This window comes from Protopterus annectens, chromosome 9.part0 (assembly GCF_019279795.1).
Source record: "Protopterus annectens isolate FY-2018-M chromosome 9.part0, PAN1.0, whole genome shotgun sequence".
In the NCBI taxonomy this organism is placed as follows: domain Eukaryota; kingdom Metazoa; phylum Chordata; order Ceratodontiformes; family Protopteridae; genus Protopterus; species Protopterus annectens.
The window spans coordinates 684,388,328-684,411,282 of record NC_056743.1 but is presented as its reverse complement, the minus strand read 5'-3'; the positions used below and the strand labels follow the sequence as shown (position 1 = coordinate 684,411,282).

General features: G+C 37.4%; 1 protein-coding gene across 2 annotated transcripts in view; it reads right to left on the bottom strand.

Moving 5' to 3' along the window:
* Positions 1 to 22,955, bottom strand: part of CCHCR1 (coiled-coil alpha-helical rod protein 1) — a 673,784-nt gene that overhangs the window by 647,072 nt on the left and 3,757 nt on the right. The window contains exon 2 of one of the 2 annotated variants that reach the window (XM_044083293.1): positions 551 to 870. In XM_044083293.1, the coding sequence (XP_043939228.1) occupies positions 551 to 870 (320 nt within the window). Of the gene's footprint in view, positions 1 to 550; positions 876 to 22,955 lie in introns of both variants that reach the window. The other variant, XM_044083292.1, reaches the window with a different exon arrangement.

The window sequence follows — 22,955 nt, the reverse complement described above, 5'->3', positions numbered from 1 at the left end:
TATTTCTATATCCCAATCTTGGTTTAGGTCCCACTAACCTGACTATCCTTTTACCAGTACACAAAATATGCTAATTCTTAATAATTATATTCGTCAGCTCTTTATTATCACTACTTAAACCAAGAAAATGTAATGCATGTTCTTTTTGTGATTATATAGATGAATCGCTAATGTTTATGTATCCAGATGATGTAAAACCAATAGACGTTTGGGAGAACGCATTAGGTTCCAGTTACAGCATAAACACTTCCAATGGTTACAGAACTTTGGCTTACTTGTTATCCCATCGCTGGGTCCTTGTAGGTGGATACAACCTAATGGAGAGTCAAAGTCTGTTCACCATACCACTATATTTCTATTTACCTTCCATTTCGTATTCCCAACATACTGAACTTTTTATTAGCATAAAGGCTGATTTATATTAGACACATTTTTACAAGTGTTTTCATTATTCTACAACAACTAACCATATATTCTGACTAGGCAAAATCTACACAAATAATATTTCACATCTGAGCAACTTTATGTGTAGTACACTTTTCCTATTTACCTGGATTGTGCACTTGCCTCAATTACGACATTTCTGGTCCTACCCTTTAATGCTTCCTTCTCAGTTTTCTTTAGTAGCTCTTTTAGATGTTCATTCTCCTGCCTTAACTCATCAAGGCTGCTAGTTGACTTGGAAAAAGCAGCCCAAGGGTCACTTTCAGGCAATACTGTAACAGATGCTACTGTAGGGGATTCCTTTCTGGGATGAGACACCACTGAGGTAAGCAATGGTACATCAAGGTGACTGTCCATTCCTGGCAGGCCTGGCACTGAAGATGTAGGCAGTTTATTTCTAAAATGTGAAGGAGGCATCAAAGTGTGCTTCCCTAGGAATAACAAACAAATATGTCCATTATTTATATTCTACAATTAGAATCACACTTATTTACATCAACATTTGATGACACAAAAATCTAGCAATGCATTCCTTTTAACAGTTGTATTGCACGTCATTGCTTAAAAATTTAAATTTGAAAGCAGGAAATCTATTTTTTTCAGAACATATAACAGTATGATGCAGTACAACAGCATTAGAACATCAGAGAGACAATTTGCACAGTACAAAGGCATGCTATCATGCAACAATCGTGGTGGTAAAGAAAATAACGAGAGTGTTCTAAATGCATATTATCTTGTCCAAGAACAACTACTACAAAACATTAAACAAACATCCAATGAGACTTGTACAGATGCTTGCTGATGCATTGCTTTGTCCTGATAACCCAGCTGTATCTAGTCACTGGGGAAATAACACTCTGGTGTCAAGGCCATGCAGCCACAGGCACACCCACACTTGCTGAGGAATAAATCAGACTGGTGCTAACATTACTATATGGATGGCTGAGGCAATGCAAAACTTCCCTCCTTCTGGGTCAGTGCTCTGTCTGGAAATCAGTACAAGTGATAAGAGAACAGACAGAGGTAGAGTAATAGGTTGTTGTATATGTTGTATCTTTCGGCTTTTTCCCGGTTAGGGGTCGCCACAGCGGAACTCCGGTCTGCTAATGATTGGCAGTAGATTTTTACATACAGACTTGCCAGGCCTGACGCACAACATTCAACGAAGGTATGCCCATTCACGTATGTCTCCACACAGAAGACGCTTTAGCTGAGAATCGAACAGGACAACGTCTTACTGTGAGGCGAGAATGCTACCGCAGCACCGCCACCGCAGAAATCATTTCATTACAATGGTGTATTTAACTAAACTTTTGCCAGATAAAAGTCAAGGGATTAATGCTGTTAAAAATAAGGAAGCTGGCATCACATAACGGACCACCTGGTTATCCAGGTCTATTCATTTTTTAACTTAGTGCACAACCTGCCCCCTCAATGAACTGACCTTATATCTGTGACACAGCACTGAATTACTTCATAATTTTAACCCATAATAACCTCAAGAACAGTTTCCCATTGCTCAAACAGTTTCCTGGGGAACAGCATTTCTTGATGTTGCCAAAATTCCCTTACATTCACTATTACTCACTTTTTAGCTTTTTTTAAATATGCTACTGAAATGGACCATTTCCAGGCAATTTCAGTCATGTACTTTTACCTCAAAAGTTTATTTTGGTTTCTTAAGGTTTCCTTCATATGCCTTAGGCTGTAGAATCATGATTTAGTTGTTCTCTCCTTTCTATATCTTCATTACAGTTCATTTCATATACAGGTAAAAATAACAGCACACAGCAGTTCAAATAAGAGTTCAGGGAAATTTATAACTGCTGATTTGAAAGTCAAAAACAGCTTAAAGTGCTGCCCAACAAAATCCAGTACAACATCTCATTCTTGCAAAGAGAGGGTGAAATGGACTGTGCAATAAGAAGGACGCAGGATTCACTATAGATGTTTCTCAATGTAGCCCTTACTAACTTATCCAAACTAAAACAAAGTATTATTTTTGCTGCTCAGTATATTAATGTGCACAGCCTCTTGCCCTGCCTTAGCAAACTCACTGCAAAGTACTATCCATACAGAAATCTGTATTCATTTAAGATGCTTCTTCAAAAATCACACAAATCTCAACATATTTAAAGATTCTTCTTTTTCCGAACTGCATCCCACAGTGTGGAATACTCTTATCTATTATTCGTACTGCAATCATATTGGGAGTTAAACTGAAATTAGTTAAGCAATGCCTTCATGATTCTACTTAACTTCCTTCTTAAATATCATTCCTACACTCTTAACTAGCCAGAGACATAGTCCTCCTTTACATTAACTAAGCAGATCTCCACAACTGTTAGAACTGATTAGAGTGCAATGCAAAATACTTGATCCTATACCTATTTATCAAACTAACCAGGAAACATGTCAACACAGTTTCATTAATGTGCCGTATATGTAACAATACTCTTTAGCCAACCACACTGGTAAACATAACTAATGAATGTTCTCATACCCAATATGTCATTTAACTAAACGAGTTCTGTGACTAGTACGCAAGTATGCTATTACAAGTAACACTACTTCACAAGCGAATTCTAAAAATATGTAACACTGCTTGACTAACCTGTTTACAGCTTACATTTGACAATATGCCTGGAACATACTTTTGAGAGAGGTCAATGTAAGACAGGGAATCTAGCACTGAAAATAAGTGTCAATAATAGAAAAATGCTAGGTACAATAGAACAATAGTAAAACCCAAAAATGTTTTTGCAGGAAGGAAAGCCTCCTGCGCAACCCCCAAACTTCTACATACCAACTCTACCATCACACAAACATGAAAAAGTGACAAATCTCCCAAAACAAATTAATTACTACCAGTGCACACTTAAGAATTTCACCAGCAGTGACTTCCTATACTAACTAATGAGTGATCCCAAACTCCAACTAAAACAACAAAAACATGAAAAGCAAACAAAAAAAAAAAAAATCGTAACTAAAATGATATATACCACAAATTACCACAACTTGACATTACACCTTGTACTGTAGGGATATTCAGTATGCAAAACAGGATACCAATACCAAAACGACAATGAAAATTGTGTTTAGCTGCTTTTCTTTACTTATTCAATGGACTTCCTCAGAAAAAAAACGCTCTCCCATGTTTTGATCTCACACAATTTATGTTCATACTAATAATCATAGTTTAACTATACATTTTAAAATTATTTCATTATTTTAAATAAATGATTAGTAATGCACTATGATGTGAAATCATGTTCTTATTAAATATACAAAAATAAACAATTATTTATATAAAAAAATAATGTTTTTTTCTGTGTGTGTATATGTACACACAAAAAAATACAACTATAATCATATTATTAAAATGTGTGATATTCTAAACAATAAAGAGTGTACATAAATATACATAATTTGATCATAATGCAACTTCCACTCTCCCTCACACAAACTGACTAACATTCACATTCACACGCACACTGAAACAAAACACACACACATTTGTACTCCCACCACAAAAAGAACGCACCCCCCCCCCACACACACACACACACACTCATGCACACATGCAGTGAATGTAAACTCTATATGAATATGATAATATGTTGTGTATATATATTCGCTATACTAATAAAAATATATACTAATAAAAATGAATTCAACAATGATCAATTTAGATTATCATTCTATCAAATGTTATCTATTCATTAATTTAACATTAATCAAGTTTCATAGAATGTTAATGTGAATTACCTTTCTCTTAAAGTACAATCACATTAAAGTTCATCAAATTAAAAAATTCTTAAAATTGTATATTTCACAAAAACATTTTATCTATTTAATAGAAAACATTTGATATTGATTGAATCGTTTAATCCAGGTGAAGTGTCAGCGCCTAATACCAACTGCCACAGTGTTTCTTTCTGTTCTAATTTATTATTGATGTCACCCTTTAACTTTTTTTTTTTCAATCCCAAAACAAGAAGATATAAACAATTCCTTGGCAAGACATGCCTTGGTTTGCACGGACTTCAAAAAGTTCGAATTCTTTGTTTTGGATAGACTTGAAAAAGGAGTGTTAAAGGGTGTGTGTGTTTTGTTTCAGTGTGAGTGTGAATGTGAATGTTAGTCAGTTTGTGTGAGGGAGTGTGTGTGTTGAGGGAGAGTGGAAGTTGCATTATGATCAAATTATGTATATTTATGTACACTCTTTATTGTTTAGAATATCACACATTTTAATAATATGATTATAGTTGTATTTTTTGTGTGTACATATACACACAGATGTAAAAACATTAATTTTTTTATATAAATAATTGTTTATTTTTGTATATTTAATAAGAACATGATTTCACATCATAGTGCATTACTAATCATTTATTTAAAATAATGAAATAATTTTAAAATGTATAGTTAAACTATGATTATTAGTATGAACATAAATTGTGTGAGATCAACATGACATCACATCCGAACATGGGAGAGTTCCGTTTTTTTGAAGAAGTCCATGTTATGAATAAAGTGGTTTGGTATCCAAAAGTTTGAGCCGTTTCAGTGTGTTCGTGTTTATTGATATTCAGTATGGTTTCCCTTCTTAACATTCTTCTCTGTAACAGAGTAATGGGGATATGGTGCTCCAAGACAGCAAAGGTAGCCCTTGTTTTGTGTGTGTGTGGTAACATTAACAAACATGGGGTACACACAGGATGCCCCTGCAGTGATGTGAATGCTCACGTTGGCCACCACAGACAAGAATCATAAGCAATGCCAAAAATAATGGGGGTCAGCAGCCCATAATCAGGGTCAATTTTTAAATATTACTGTGATTCACTAACACAGTTAATACAACAGCATGCATTTTCTGAACAATTACTAGTAGTATGAAACTCTTATTACCAGGCATTACTGACTGCGTGTAATCCTCAGTGATTTACCAGAAAACAAAAGTTTTATGAAGGACAGGGCAAAAATATGAAGTAAAATGAGGGACAAATGAGAGGTATGTTGTTCTGTCACTGTCGTCATGATGTGTGGTTTAATAATTGTTGTTCAAACACATAAGGGTATACTAACTTTGTTCCATTACTTTTATCTGTATGGTTGGACTGTACATGTCCAATATATTTTTATATCTGATGTACCTAATATGACCAATGTACTTTTACATCTGTGCTTTTTACCTGCAATAAATATATATTAAAATTAAAAGTAACCTGTGCAAGATTAAATATTACCTATAACATATCATGCTGTATATAAAGTAATGGATAATAATCCAGAGAGAAAATCTAAGCAGATGAATGAAACTAAAACATCAAAAACACATTACAAGTGGAGCATGCATATTACTTGTTGATGTCAGCTGGTTCATTGGGTGATTCCATCTATCTGAAAACTAAAACCACCAAACAGTAAAATAAAAGAAGCATATTTGATGTAATTAAAAAAACAAGAAACGTCTTTATTAAATTATCACATAGGCAATCATATATTTATATAAATGAAAATAAACCATACTGACATAATTTTAGTTGCAAACATTAATATATCACTTATAATCTATCCAGTTGTCAGTCAAACATTACAACGATTATTCAAATCCTGCCTTCTTTTAAACCGCATTCCTCATGCTCTGCATGTACTGTTCCCACAATTCCCATTTTTCTATGTAATTTGCTTCTTCCTTTTTCTAAAGATCCCAATTCCAGTTTTTTTTTATCTCTGTTACTATACACGCTACTTCTAATAAAGTTACTTTAGACTTTGATTTACAATTTCTAGTAACTGCTTTTTTGGCAGCCACCACTATCAGACTCAGCAAGGCCTTACTATGTCTAGGCGATTGTGATTCTGTATTATAGCTCAAAAAAAATAAAAATAAAAAATAATTTCCTTAGTTACACCAATTTGCTTACCTAGTACCACTGACAAAAGATTCCCAGCAGCCTGCTCTAAGTCTGCCAAATCATTACACTCCCATAAAATATATTCCCAATTATCTCTTTCTTCCCTATCACACCTTCAACAATTGTTGTGTGCCCTGAGAAAAAATTCTTTGGAGTCTACTTGGGTACAAAAATACCTATGTAAACACTTTTAAGCTAAGATCATAAATCGTCTAGACTTTTTTACATATTTGGGAGATATACATACATTGCCCCATCATTTCTTTTTGAATTGTTTATCCAGTCTCTCTTCCCAATCCTTTCTAACCTCCTCTGATTGATTCTTATAGTTATCATGCAATATTCTGTATGCCCTACTAATTATTCCTTTTTTCAACAGCAGCTTCTAGATTCTACTAAGAACTCTACCAGTGCTCGTCTTTCTGTTAGGCTCCCCCATTTCTTTCTCTTTGCCTATAATCTGATATCAATCCTTGATACAGAAGACAATCTCTAGCCTGCAGTCCAAATAAATTCTTGGCCTCTTTATATTACATTCCCCTCTCTAATTCTTTGCTCCCAATACCTTGGTTCCTTTGCCAGCTTTCTCCAATAAATTCCGCCCAGTCTCATACTTGATGTAGTTTTGTTGAACTAATGAGTGTAGGCATTGCCTCTTGGTTGATGAAGGAAACAGATTTTGTGGTGGAATTATGGTATTCTGAAAACTTATTTGGGAGATGGAAAGGAGTTGCCATGATACTCTGTCCAAGTACAAAAATTAAAAAAAAAAATATATATATATATATATATATATACATATTATACTAAAGACTGAATATCAACTGCAAAGAGTTCTGAGATCATAAGGATCAAACCACAGAACTTGGCCAGATTGTTTGAAATGTACATTTGGCATACAGAAGTGGTTACAATGGGTGAAGTAGTATAACTGCACATCCAACTGGCAAACATTACTCCTGTTAAACAATAAATGTACGAGACATGAGACAAAGCAGTTTTACAGGTAAAACAACCTGAATGCTTGTACAGCACTTAGTGGGAATGGGGCCAAGGCAAGACATGAAATCTGAGTCTGTATGGTGTGAGAAAACCAAGACAGCAGAGTGGATAAGCAAAAGATTCCCTGGAGACTGCTCTTGTGAAACATTTGTCATCGAAAAACTTGGTAGTCAAATATGGGAAACCTAGCCCAATACTGACAACTGTTGACATATTTAAAAAAAGACATATTTTAAAAAAAAAAAAAGTGTAGAAATTGTGACAAATGATCTATGGCATGCAGACCTGTATTATTATAAGGCGATTATGCTGAGGTGACACCGAACCATCATTTGCACTTTTTTTCACACTGAATAATTATTTATCAACACTTGATAACCATATAGGTGGGCTGTTCACAGGGCCCTTTCCAGCCAAGACCTGGGCCCACAAGGGCAACAGTTTAGTATATCAAGTATTCAGAGATAACACACTGTCAGAAATGCAGACTATTTACAATGCAGTTAGAAAAGGACAGCAAAATGTAAATTTACAAGCAATATTCCGAGTAGACAAATATTTACAAATGAGATAATGAAAGACAATGGATAATGGAGTGCAAATCAAGACAACTGATGTCTAAATTGTCATTTTCTGCTATCTTAAAGGTGTTCTTGAACAGTAAAGTGATGAAGATGCAACATGAGCTCATATATATTAACAGAAAACAAGTTAAAGTTTAATAACAGTTTCCATTATCTTCATGAAGTATACAGAACACACTTCTTTTTAACAATTTTCATTCACTCCAGCATTACATAAATTACCCAGTTCCTGCCGTCCCTCAATCCTTCTCTCGAGCATTACTGTGCATGTGCTGTTCCCACAAATCAACATTTCTAAGAAATGTTCTTCTTCTCTTTTCTAAAGGTTCCCACTTCCATTTTTTTTCATTTATAACATTCATTACTTCCATTACAGTGGGTTTGGAGCTTTGATTTCTATTTCTAGCAACTGTTTTTTGCCCAGCGACAGTAATAAACTTAGTAAGACCTTACTATGCCTAGCCAATTCAGATCCCATAACCCAGCTCTAAAGAATCATTACTTGAGTTACGGTCATTAATTCCCAACATTTCTGTCACGGTATTCTTTAGGATTTTTTTTTTTAAATCTGACAACTCATTACATTCCCCAAATAAACTTTATAATGTCCTCTCTCTTCCTCGTCACATCTCAAACATTTACTATCAACCAAGAAAAAAAAATCTGAAATTTATTTGGGGTATATAAATACCTACGCAAACACTTTCATGCAAGAATCTTAAACTTTTGAACTTTGCTACATACTTGGGAGCCCTACAGATATCTTCCGGTTGTGCCTTTGTGATTTGTCTCTCTCTGCTGTCTTTGCCCAATCTTTTCTATCATTCTCTGATTCTTACAGTTATCATACAATATCTTACACATCCTACTAATGTTCTAGATTCAACTAAAAACTCTACCAAAGCTGGTCTTTTACTTAGCACTCCCCTATCCCTTTCCCTCTCTCTCCCTACATTCTGTTACCAGTCCCTGAAAGGGAAGGCAATCGCTAACCTGCAGTCCAAATTCCTTCTTACCCTCATCTCACTCCATTACCTCTCTATTTCAAATTATTTGCTTCCAGTAACTGGAGTACTTTGCTAATTTCATTCATTAAATTCCAGCCTCCTTAATACCCTTACTTCCAACATACCTATTGTTAGAATCTCCTTTCTTCATTCCTGCACTGCATTAGTTCTTACAATACTTTCTGCTACTTTATGAATATAATACTGTATATGGCTCTAACTATTCTTCTTAAAGGCTTGCATCCAAAATTTTAGTCCCTCTTTCTCTCTTGAACTCCCCCATCATCGCCATCATTTTTTACTTTGATTTATAACCTCCCATTTGAGTTATTTTATATGAGCCTTAACTGCATAACTTTGAAGTATCCCTTCAAGTTAGGTAGCCCTAAATTACCTTATTCTATGAGGAGAATAACATATCCCACTTATCTATTGCCCTCTTCTCCTCCAAAATAAATCCCTTCAACTCTTTATTAACTGTTATCCACATCTTTTTAGCCTGATGATAAAAATATACCTGACTGTATATAAGAGGAGAGAGATTAAAAACATTTTTATTACTTGTATTCAACCATTCATATATATATATCCATAAGCAAGAGCTTGTGGTTTCATATTTCTGTATTGTCCTCTATTTAGTCTTTTCCCACATCATTAGTTGTCATAACCTAATCCTTTTAATTGTAACCCACATACCTAAATACTTAATCTTATCACGCCCCCACAAGCAAGGGTAATGCATAATTTACCACCACACCTTTTCTATTATCTGTATTTATTTTATAACCCCAATAGACTTGAAACTGTCTCAAAATGTTCCACAGCACTAAAATATCCCTTTTCTGGATTTATCAAATACAAAATAATATTGTCTGCAGTGAAGTCTAACTTTTCTCGAATACCAAACTAGTTACATCCTTGAATTTGTGAATCCATTATTTTCAATGCTAATGACTCTCTATATAAAGCAAATAAAGGGTAAAGAGGATATCCCTGGTTAGTTCCTCTGCTTAAACACAGATGGTCAGAGAGACACCCTACCACCTTGGCTTCTAACTCTTCATATATTCTCCTTATTAACCATATTGTTTTACTAGTCCAGCTGACCCTATCGAATGTTATCTTTGCATTAAAACTAACAACCAATAGTGGTAATTTCTTACACACCAGTCCCCTCTGGATCATCATTGATCCATTAATATTATCAGATGTTTGCCTCACCTCAACAAAAATAACAGTGATTTACTAGCAATTTTGGCAACATCTCTGCCATTCTCTTAGTGAATATTGACAAAGTTATAATCATGGTTCAGAATCAAAATAGGTCTTTATAAGTTTGGACAGCAGTTCTGTCTGGCAATTGGTATACAGGGTTAAGGCTGTGAGCTGTAGTTCCTATGGTACATGGTTTGATTCCTTCAACCCTCACTTGCCTACTGTGTGACCTTGAGCAAGTCCTCAGTCACCCCCCTGAAAAAGGACTGCGTGTCTAGAAGATGTAGCTGGCCAATAAATGGATTATTGATGATTGATGATGATGATAATAATAACATTATTATTATACAAACGGTGCTTACTCTCTTTCATTAGTACTGCCACCACTGCTTTCTTCCAAGATGCTCCCCCTCCATCACTTTTAAAATATTGCTGAAAAAAAAAACTTCCAGATCTTTGTTGCTTCTTCTCATCTAATCAAAAATATTTAGATTTGTGCTTTTCATAGTTTTCTCATTTCTCTGACTTATGCAAATTTTCATAACATTTCTGAAATATCTCCAATACCTCTAGAGGACCTCTGATAGGGATTCTATGACAAGAAAAACAAAGTTAGGCTACAATTCTTTCTAGTTTATTTTGTTTACAGTTGCAGTGTTGTTTTTGCACTCGAGTTAATATCAAAAATAGTTTAACAACAACTTTTCTAAACGTATGCATATTGTCCAAATACTACCCGTTTTTTTTTTCTTCAGCACTCTGCAGTTGCTCCTACTATTTTCCTGTGACATTCCTTTTCTTCTGCAATATTTTAAACTTTGACAACCCTCGTTAAATTATTCATATTACATCTTTTTAATATCTCTCTCTCTTGCATTTATGCCACTCCAGTTTCATTTTACTCCACTCACTAACTATTCCTTCTGAAGTAGCTTACATCTTCCCTAATAACTCTTGAATTGTACTAACTATCCATACCTTAAATTTATCTCTTTTTAACAAATAAGTACCAATGTCTCATTTTACATTAATACCCTGCACCTTTATCTTAGTTTGTACTTGTGCATGATCTGCTACAGTTACCAGATAGTCTCAAAACTTAAAATTGAATATAATATGCACATGAAATATACTAGGCTTCTTACTGAAATTATGGCACTCATAATGACAAGTGCTGATATGCCAAAAAAAAAAATCCCATTGAAAATACAGAAGAGCGAATACTGAACATTGCTCTTCTCCCTTATACTTTTTTTCACCCCACACTCCCCGCACTTGAATATACCAACCCTGACATCAACATACCTTGGAGAAAAGAGAATATTCAAGAAATGGCTTTCTTGGACTTAGTATATGCAAATCTGTTTTTTCTGCCATTCAGTCTCAGTATTATAAAACTCACTTTTGGAAGTCCCTACATTTCAAATAGTTACCAATACAATATCTACCCAATGCAGCCCAGTTATTGTACCTTGGGGAATAATTTGCAATTAGCTGAGCTCCTGGCACTGAATTCAAATCTTCCATACCAAATATTCTCACATATATCTTAGAACTCTACGCTTGTTAGATTTTCTTTCTAGGCTTCTCTGACAAATGCTCACTATTGCAAATTAGGTTTCAGTCCCATCCCATAAATAATATTCCCTACAGAAAACATCTTATTGCCACTCAAAACTCTTCTAAAGTCCATAGCAGTAGTTTATGTGGAATATAAATACATGTCAGTGTAATGCTACTCCCCTATCCATAACCCCTTGATACCAAACGTCTAGCATTACTGTAATCCCCCTTTTCTTTGTCCTCGATATTCCACTAAATGTCTACCTGGAAATCCCTTCTTTGATGTCACATGCTCATTTCTATCCAAATGTGTATACTGTAACATTGCTATTTGCACTCTACACCTCTTAATACTATGCTTTGCTTTTTGTCTGCACCTGTACTGCTATTGACATTCCATGTTAATATTGACAAAGTAACTATTCTGATAAAAACCCCAAAGCGCCGACATATACATGACAGTTCATCTGTGTGTGTGTGTGTATATATATATATATATATATACATATATATATATATATATATATATATATATATATATATATATATATACACACACACATATATATATATATATATATATATATATACACACCTATATATATATATATATATATATATATATATATATATATATATATATACACACACACACACACACACACACACACACACACACACACACACACACACACACACACACACACACACACACACACACGCTATAGTCTTGTACCTTACATGCACATAATAGTGACTGCCAGGTTAATTTTGTACACAGTTTTTTTTTTCTCATCTCTGTTTGAGCCCATGTAACACAGTTCCAAACTTTTAGCTTCAATGAAAGCACTCAGAAAAATTAAATACATAATCATATTCTGTCTCTTACAGGCCATTGAGGGGACAGCTATACCTAGCATATAGGGGCATTGTCAGACCCCACTCTGATGGGCCTCATATATCCACAAAACAACACAATTCATAGGTTCATACACAGGTACTAGGATATCGGCCCTGGGGCCTATACAAGCCTAACCATAACAATTCCCTGGCTATTGCTTCCCAAAAATATTTACTTTCCTGGAACCCTGTTTAGCAGGGCTATTGATGTGATCACCGGGCTGAAGTTCCTATCTCCCATCCATTCATCAAGGTTCCTCTTGAAGAGGGTCATTGAGGCACTCTGCCTGACATGAATGGGCAGCCTGTTCCAGAGTATGGGGAGTCTCTGGGACAGGAACCTATCCCTCCAGCATGCTCTATTCATTGTGATGACAAGGTTAGGATCCCTGGAGCGTGTGGCTCAGAGGGATTGGGATTTCTTTAAGTGTAGCATGTCCAACAACTATGGGTTTGACATGGCCTTGCAAGTTAGGCAGAGATCGCCTCTGATTAGGTGATATGTGGCAGGGTATAGCTGGAGTTTCTTTAGACGGTCAGCATAAAGCATCTGCTTTAGGCCTGTGGTTCTTTTTGTGAGGTATTTATGCGGCCTTTCTGGTTGTTGCAGATGTCTTGTGAGGTACATACCAAACGGGGCATTGTATTCTATAATGGGTCTAATGAGGGATGAGTACAGAGGGACAATGACCTCTTTTTTCTGGATGAAAAGCCCTTAGTGATGAGGTGTGCCACATAAAAGAATTTTCTAACTGTTGTGGCTATGTGGTTATCAAAGGTGAGACCACTGTCCACCTGTGTCCCTAGGTCTCTTATTACACTTTTGGTGTTTAGTGTACTGCCACCTATGTGGTAGTTCATAGGTATGTGTTTTTTCCCCAAAGGGGACAACTATGCATTTTTTGGCATTTAGCTTGAGCCCATGGCTGTGGCACCAGGCATCTGTTTCGTTAAGGCCCTTTTGTAGTATATCCACATCATTTGGGGATTCAATAATGGCTCCCAGCTTACAGTCATCTGCAAACTTTGTAAGCCAAATTCCCTTAGTGTTGGCCTGTACTTCAGAGAAGTAGATGCCAAACAAGAGTAGTCCCAGGAGAGAACCTTGCGGTACACCACTTGTCACTTGTCTGGAGCTGGATTTGGAGTAGGCTACTTTTACAGTGTGTGTTCTGTCAGTAAGCCAGTTTACAACCCATCGAGTGACGTAGGGATTAATGCCCAGCTTAGTAAGTTTATCTATGATTCCAGAGTGGGAGATAGTGTCGAAAGCCTTGGCGAGGTCCAAGTAGGCTGTGTGAACCACCTTACCCTTGTCCATGGCTCTGGAGACTGATTCGAAGAAGTCAATTAGGTTTAGGAGGCAAGATCAGCCCTTCACGAACCCAAACTGGGTGGGGTCCAGTGTCTGAAGGCTTCCAATGTCTTTGTTTATAGGTTCCATGCTAATACATTCCATGGCCTTGCAGATCAGGCTCGTCAAACTGATGGGACGGTAGTTCCCGGGATCCAAAATGGATCCCCCTTGTGGAGTGGGATGACTGTAGCTGTGCACCATTCTGTGGGCATGAAGCCTGAGGTGAGGCTATGATTAAACATGACACATAGGTGAGGTGCCAGTTCATTTTGTAGTTCATGCAGTACAGAGCCTGGGATGTCGTCTAGTCCCATGGATGCTGTATTCTTGGCTTTGGAGAGTGCGTTTTTTAACCTGAGTGGCCATGATTACCAGAATTTGGCATTCTTTTGATATTGAGATGAGCCCTTTAGGGGGTGAGAAGGGGGTGAAGTTGGCACTGAATCTGCCAGGATATTGGCAATATCCTTGGGATCAGTATATCTAGTGCCATTCTGCTGTAGTTCAGAGCAGATCTGAATATTGCCATTTAGATTCTTGACATAGCTATAGAATGCCTTGTCTTTGGAATCTTTGGCAATTTTGTTTTCGTAACTAGCTTTGGAATATTTTATGAGGGATCTCAGCTTTCTACTGAGGCTGGTGAGGGAGTTTTTCGAATCCTGGGTTCTTCCTCTTTTCTGCAACAGTTTCTTCCTTCGGATGTACAGCTTGTTTATGGCAGGGGACCACCAGATTGGCTTCCTTTTTTTAGAGGACAGTGTCTTGGTTCTACTTGGGATGGCTCGGTCCATGCACGAGTGAATGTGCTCGTACAGCACCTTGGTGTAGGATTCAGCAGTTGAACTTCCAGTTCCCATCTGCATGGGTGTCATGAAGTTTGTTAATTCTGACTTGAGAAGCACGAAGTTGACTTTGGAGAAGTTTTTTACAGAGGTTTCCTTAAAGGGGGGTGGGGTGGGATGTGGATGTCAAGGGTGATTAGCTGATCTGACCAACGAGGGGGTGACCACTGGTGTGGAGCATTGATCTCCCATGTTGGACTATGGTCAGAAAGTCCTTCTATGTGGCACATCTCATTACTACGGGTTTTGCATCCAGGAAGAAAGAGGTCATTGTCACCCTCTACTCTTCCCTCATTAGGCCAATCATCGAGTACAATGCCCCATTTGGCATGTAACTCACTAGACACCTGCAACAACTGGAGAGGCCGCAAAAGTACCTCACAAGGAGGATCCTAGGCCTTAAACACTTGTCCTATATGGACAGACTCAAAAAACTCCAACTATTCTCTGCCTCATATTGCCTACTTAGAGGTGATCTCTGCTTGACGTACAAAGCCATGTCTGACCCAGCTCTGTTAAAAATGCTACATCTAAAGAAATCCCAATCCCTCCACACCACACGCTACAGAGACCTCAACCTCATTACCACAATCAACAGAACATGCTGGAGGGGACAGGTTCATAACCCAGAGACTGCCCATGCTATGGAATAGACTTCCCATACATGTCAAACAGGGCACCTCACTAGCCCTCTTCAAGAGAAATCTTGATAAGTGGATGGGAAATAGAAAATTCACCCCGGGGATCACTCCAGTGGCTCTACTCAACACAGGCACTAGAAACTAAGGTCGGGTGGCACGATGCCAGGGTAATCCTAGAGCTAGGCTTGTAAAGGCTCCACGGCCATTAGCCTAGTACACACCTATGAACCTATAAGCCATTTCATTAATGTACTTCTGGTTACGAGAGCAGTGTGAATGGAAGAACCAGCTGCTAAGTAAGAACATGTCATACAATTGATGACTGCTGCCACCAACCCACCTGGAAGAAATCACCCCACATCCTAATCTCAAGACCTGAGTATCACTGCACTGGGTATATAAAGAGAATGAACAACTACAGACATTTCAGGAGGAAGATTACCTGTCAGTTTTTACCCCAAGAGGGCTGGCAAACCACACCATTAGTTCTAGGTGATGACAAAACCTATTGCATTTCAAGTGGGCTAGGCTAAATGATCAGACCACTGACCAGAAAGGGAAAGATGGTCAAAAATCAGTAAACACCACTGAGTGCAGATGTGGTGGTGTTACTGCATATACAGTAGAGATCATCCCAAAGGAGTTAAAGAGGTAATTGTTCCAAGACTAGTGAGGCCTTAGAGATGATATTCTGAAAGCCATATAAATCCCCATCTGAGGTTAATACAGGAAGGAAAAAGTATATTTGTGTTATAAGCACTGCAAATAAATATGAAATGTTGCACTGTAGTACAGTAAAAGAAAAGCATTATCCATCCATCAGTTTTCAAGTAACTTTTGCTTTATCCTATACAGGGTTGGAGGGATGTCAGAACCTATACTGTCAGTCAATTGGAAGACAACACTGAAACTTCCTCTGGACAGTCCACCTGTTATAGAATGCACACTTGTACACATTGCACATTGCTGAGTAATTTGAGGATGTCAGTTCACCTACTACACGTTTTTGGGAGGAGGGAGGAAACTGGAACATTAGAGAAAACCCTTTGCTGATGCATTCAGACTAAAGGTATCCTGGCCAAGAATAGAACTGGAAAATGTCTTGCTGCATGGGGGCAAGGCTACCTCCACACTGTGCAGCCAAACAAACATTATACATAAGAAAATATGATAACTGGGGTCCAAGGATGTTGACTCAAAGACTAATGGCAATCACAAGGATATATATAACTTTGGAAAGTAACCCGAAATATGTATTACTACATAATTACTTCCACTCATGTCAACATTATTCCTTTACCTTACGTAAAAACAAAAAAATAAATATAAAAAGGGGAGGAGTGCTGCAAATGTACACGTCACTCATACTGTCTAGGTACACCTCTCAGGCAACAAATGTCTATCAGTAAAAAGGGGTTGTATACCAGCTATGTATTTATTAATGTTTAATTGTGACTGTATGTTTCGAGTAATTCACCCAGTCTCACAGAAGATTTTTTTCTCAAATGGTCCAAAGACTTGATTTACCAGAAGATGCTTAGGTAACAATATGGGACAAAGAGATCATGAGTTGATTGACCTAATAATTCAACAGAATCAGGGACAGAGAAGCCATAAGTGAATCAACAACTCTCTAGGATGGTGAGGGGGGGGGTTACAAAAGGCTTGTTCACACTAAGTTATAAAACATTTAAAATTTTTTTTTTTTAATTCTGCACGCTGAAGGACACAGCTGAACTTATTGGCAGATTTAAGTTGGACAGCAGTAAAGGGACAGTATCCTTGGCTCTTGGTTGTGCTTGCTTAGCAGGATAGATGGAAGATAACAATTACAGCCATGACTGTATGTCTCTGATCATTCAACATCTGCATGGTTGATAAAGGTCATATTATTTTAGATTTTAAAGATGAAAAATTGAGCTATGAGGGATTTATGTTTTTTTTTTTGAATGGGGGTGAGGGGAGTGTTTTTTTTTTTTTTTTTTTTAGACTGAGTGAAAGCATGTGGGGGACAAACTTAATAAAGAAGGATTGGTGATGTAAGCTACCATGTACTATGTTTTACAGTAATGAATTGCAGACTGCTGCCTTAATTATTCTGGTGACAAAGGGTCAACATGTCCTGTCTTCAATTGAGAAGATCAAATTCATAGGGAAGGCAGAGACAAACTGTCTGGCTCGGTGAGGGCAGGGGTAATAAATTGTGACTCAATGGTGTTTGTAAAGGGGGAAGGATAGAAAGTGTTTTGAGTATGCAGGTCCCTTTGCACGGACAGTTAGACTGAGTTGTGCATGCCCGATAATCAAATGTTACCATGCTTTATGGGTGACAGGGAATTAAAATATAGCCGATTAATTTTTTTTTTTTGAAGTTAAAAGAAATGTAAACTGAAAAATATGTAGGGAAGGCTTAAGCTTGCAAAGCTGTCTCACAGTATTATTGGACTCTGTTCTAAGATACACAGGCTGCAAAGCAGTGGTGATGCCAACTGACACTAGAGGGTGGGGGCATGCAGAGAAACACATTCTGATTAGCTTAACAGGATGCATTTTGAGGAAGGTGATAACAGGGGGCAAATGGAAACAAAAATAAAAAGACTGGAGCCCCTCAACAACAGATCATCAGGAGATGAGTCATAAGGGAGGAGAGGTCAATATCCTGGTTTTGGCCTAGATGATGAAATAGTTAATGGAAAAATGGGATTTCAAATATATATACATTAGGAAACAGTCTTTCCAGTCAGATGTTAGAGGAGTGCAGGGGGATGTTTGTCTCAAGCATGAAGGAAATGCACATATCTATATGGTGGAGGGGAGCCAAACAATCTTGTTTTATTTGGGGCAATTGAGAAGCGTTTTAAAATTATATAAGGAAGGGTAGAGGAGCCAAGACATAGGTGGAGAGAGAGAGAGTGCTGGTCCCTTAAGATCGCAAGTAGAGAGAGTACTCTCTCTCACAAACTATGTCCTAGGAATAAAGCTGGGGGTGCTACATCTTCATGGAAGCACTGAGATGGAGACAAGAAGTCAGAATTGTATGGTGGTTAACACTGCTAGGAGAAAAAAAACATTAAAGGTACTGGAGAGGGACAGAATGTCATAGATGAATGGCAAGAAGGAAGAGAAAGCACTACAATCTGCAGGAAGTAGAATACTGGGGGACTAGGACAGGTAAAGTAGTCTATTATTGTACTGACATGGAACTTATATGGGTTGACTAATCCAGTAAAAAGGGATAAAATATTAAATGTCATTAAAAAGGAGGTGCCAAAAAATATTTATTTATTTTTATATACAAGAAACAGACTTTACTAAGGAAGAGCTGGAGAAGCTTTCTGGGAAGGCATATAACGCAGTAGTTCATGCAAGCTACACTAGGGCAAAGAAGAGAACAATATTGATCCTAATGGACAAGAGGTTACTTATAGTAGAAGATGGCCAGACAGAAGAGTCTAACTGATACCTGGCAGGCTGGGGGGCAAATGTAGAGGGATAATGTTAACAACAGTGATACACTACAATCTGTCAAAGGTTACATATGTCAAAGTGAGAGGCAGGATACTGAAGGTTATGAATTTTGTAGAAGGTATATTTATGGTGGCTGGTGATTGGGATGTGGTTTTTGGATCAAATGAGGTGTGAGGTTGAAATAATAGGTTTAGGTTAAGAACAGCAGAAAAATTGTTAAAGGGTCTGCTGAAGATGTTAGGGATAGTTAGCACCTGAACCAAGGGAAATGGCTGTTGGAGAGAAGGGATATACCTATTTTAGTCATAAGTGGAGCAGATAGTCAAGACTGGATAGGAGTTACACCTTCAAAGAACATTGGGATTGTTAAGTGATGGAGATGTTGGTCCAATAACATATTCACACCATGCCTATTTTTTTTTTACAAGAAACACCTTTATTAAAATTATCATTTATGACACAGGCAATTATATAACTAAAAACAAACCATACTGACATACTGTCAGTTGCAAACATTATTCATCACATCTAATCTTCATATACAGTCATTGTCAGTCAACATTCAATAGCTCATTCTATTCCTGCCATCCCTTAACCCTTTTCTAAAGATCACACTTCCAGTTCTTTTACCTCTGTTACTATATTCACTCCGTCTGGTACAGATGGTTTAGACTGTTATTTCCTTTCTCTCATAATTGCTTTTTTGGCAACCACCAGAATTAAACTCAGCAAGGCCTTACTATGTCTAGGCAATTTAGATCCTGTAACACAGCTCAAAAAAATAATTTCCTTAGTTAAACCAATTTGCTTACCCAGTACATTAGAAAGAGTAGTTTGCAGGGAATTTTTTAAGTCTGCAACTCATTACACTCCCAAAAATATGTTCCCAATTATCTCTTTCCTTCCCATCAAACCTTGAGCACTAGCAATCTACTCAAGGAAAATTCTTTGGAGTCTGCCTGGGGAGAAAAATGGTTTACCTTTACACTGTTGAAAATCAAAATATCAATCGTCCTATTGTGCGAACCAAAAGGACGAATTACGAATGTCGAACGTCACCGGAGTTCGAAAATCAGCAAATCGAACAGCAGATTCGCTGATTTTCAAACTACAATGTCAAACACACAATGTAATACAGGGGGCAAGCTCCACTGCACCCCCACCCCCCTACTTTAATATACTAACTACAAGATCACACTACAGTGGGGAAAGGGTTCATTTCCCGATCCCCACTATAGTGCAATCCGCACCCAAAATGCCGAATCTGCAATGAGCGAACATCACTGTGCATTCGCTCATTGCACATTCGTAGCATTTTCTTTCAACTTTTCAGAACTTTGAAAAAGTCATTTCGACCTTATGGCATTCTCCCATGTGCAGAATGCACATATAAAGGTAAACCGGGAAAAATACCTATACAAACACTTCCAAGCAAAGATCCTAAATATTCTAGACGTTGGGAGGATATAGGTGTGGCTCCCAAATATACAACATTGTTTATTTGTGAATTGCTTATCCAGTCTCTCTTCCCAATCTTTCCTAACCTCTTCTGATTGATTTTTAAAATTATCAAGCATTATTTTATATACCCTACTAATTATTCCCCTTTTAACAACAGCTTCTGATCTAGACTCTACTAAAAACTCAACAGTACTGGTCTTTCGCTTAGGATCACTCTATTCCTTTCTCTTTGCCTATACTCTGATATCAATCCTTGATAGGGAACACAAACTCTAGCCTCCAGTCCAAATTAATTCTTGACCTCTTCCTATTCTATTACCTTTCCCTCTCTAATTATTTGCTCCCAGTATCTTGATTCTTTTGCCAGTTTTCTCCAGTAAATTCCAGCCCCTTCTTGCCTGTTCTCTGTACTCCTAATTGCAGTCATCCCTGTCATCAACATCTTTCTCCATTCCCGTGTTGGCTTAGTTCTTAGAGTACTATCTACTACTTCATGAATATAATATCCTGTATGGTTATTGTTATTCTCCTTAAGGATCTGCATCCAAAATCCTGGTTTCTCCTTATTTCTTGAGCTTCCTCCTGTTTCAACATCCCTTTCCACTTTGAATTATAGCTGTTTCTGCTATGTATAGGAGCCTTAAGTGTGTAGCTCTGAAATACAATTTCAAATCAGGTAATTCCAAACCAAATTATTCTGTTGGAAGGATCAACTTATCACACTTGACTCTTGCCCCCTTCCCCTCCCAGAAAAAAAAATAATTCAAGTATTTATTGACTGCTATCCACAACTTCTCCTCTGGTTGATAAAAATATGCTTGACTCGTGTAAAAAAAAAAAATAAAAAAAATACTGGGACAAAAAACATTTTCACTGCTTGTATCTTGCTATCCATATCCATGAAACAGAGCTTCCAGTTTATCATTTTTTATATTATCTTTCATTTAGTCTCTCTCCGCATATCCTTAACTGTTTAATGCATACTCCATAACAGAATCCTTTTAGCCCATACTCTTTTAAGTACATCATTTTATCATGTCCCCATAAATATGAGTATTGCTGAACCAACTCACGTGTGGGCACATAGTTTATTGTCTTATCTTCATTAATTTTGTATCCCGAAAAAAAAAAAAACGTCTCAGAATGTTCCACAACACTGAAATGTCCTTTTCTGATTTTATCAGGTACAAAATAATATCACTGGCAAATAAAGCCTAAACTTTTCTTTATTACCATACTAATTATATCTTTGAATTTTGAGTCCTTTTTTCTTTGCCAATGGTTCAAAATATAATGCAAATAACTGCTCATCTCCCATAGCCGAAAGTAAGATGGGAGATGAGTAGTTCAGATTCAGATCAGGATGCAGCACAACTGACCCAATGTTTGCAATGAGAAAGATAGTTGAGAAGAACCTAGAGATGAGGACAGTATTTAACTGGGCATTCCTAGACTTGGAGGATACATATAACAAGGTCCCAAGAAAGCTGATTTGGTCAGTCCTGTGGTGGCTCAAAGTCCCAGAAACACTGGTAGAATTAGTGCAAGCTATGCACAAGGACCCAATAACTCAATGACATACTGTGTTCTAGCTCACAGAGGGGTTCCCAGTGGCAATGGGTGTGCATCAGGGTTCAGTTCTGAGCCCACTGCTCTTCATACTGGTGATGGACTACATTAGCAAAGAGGTTGTAGGGGGGAGATCAACAAAGTTTCTGTATGTAGACGATGTGGCACTACAGGCAGACTCTGAACAAGAACTTCAGCAAAAGATAGGGGAATAGAATGCAAAACTGAAGGCACATGGGATGAAACTGAGTACAGATAAGACAGTTGTAATGACAGCAAATAGTAGAAATCATAAGAAGGTGAGAATTGAGATAGAAGGAAAGATAGTGGAACAGGTTATCAGCTTCAAGTATATGGGAGGGGTAGTTGAGGAGAAGGGAAGTCTGAATGAGGAGATCAAAGCTAGAATAAAAGGGGCTGCAGCCAACTGGCACAGAGTGTCAGTCGTAGTATATGACAGAAGAATGCCAAAGAAGCTGAAAAGTAAGCTGTACAAAACAGTGGTGTGACCAGTACTACTGTAAGGTACAGAAACATGGGCAGTAAATGCAGAGCAGTTGAGGAAGCTAGCAGTGATGGAAAAGTGCCTAAGAGAGGTGGTAGGGTGCACTCTGTGAGATAGATGAAATTAGGACATAACAGCAGAAGCCAAAGTAGCTTATATTGCAGAAAAGGTCAAAGACAAGAGATTATGGTGGTTTGGGCAAATGTGCAGAAAATCAAAAGGCAATCTGGTGAAGAAGATTTGGAATAGACAGGAAGAAGGCATGCGGAAAGAGGTGGATGGACTAAGTGAAGAAGACCTGTGACAGTCGTGGAAGAAGACCTGTGACAGTTAGGCATGAGTGACGAATGAGGAGAGAGAGTGGCAGCGAACAGAGAGAGAGGACGACAGTTAATACTACACCTCTGAGCCCATGTAGAAATGGGAAAATGGGACTGATGATGATAATGAACAAAGGATAAAGAAGACAC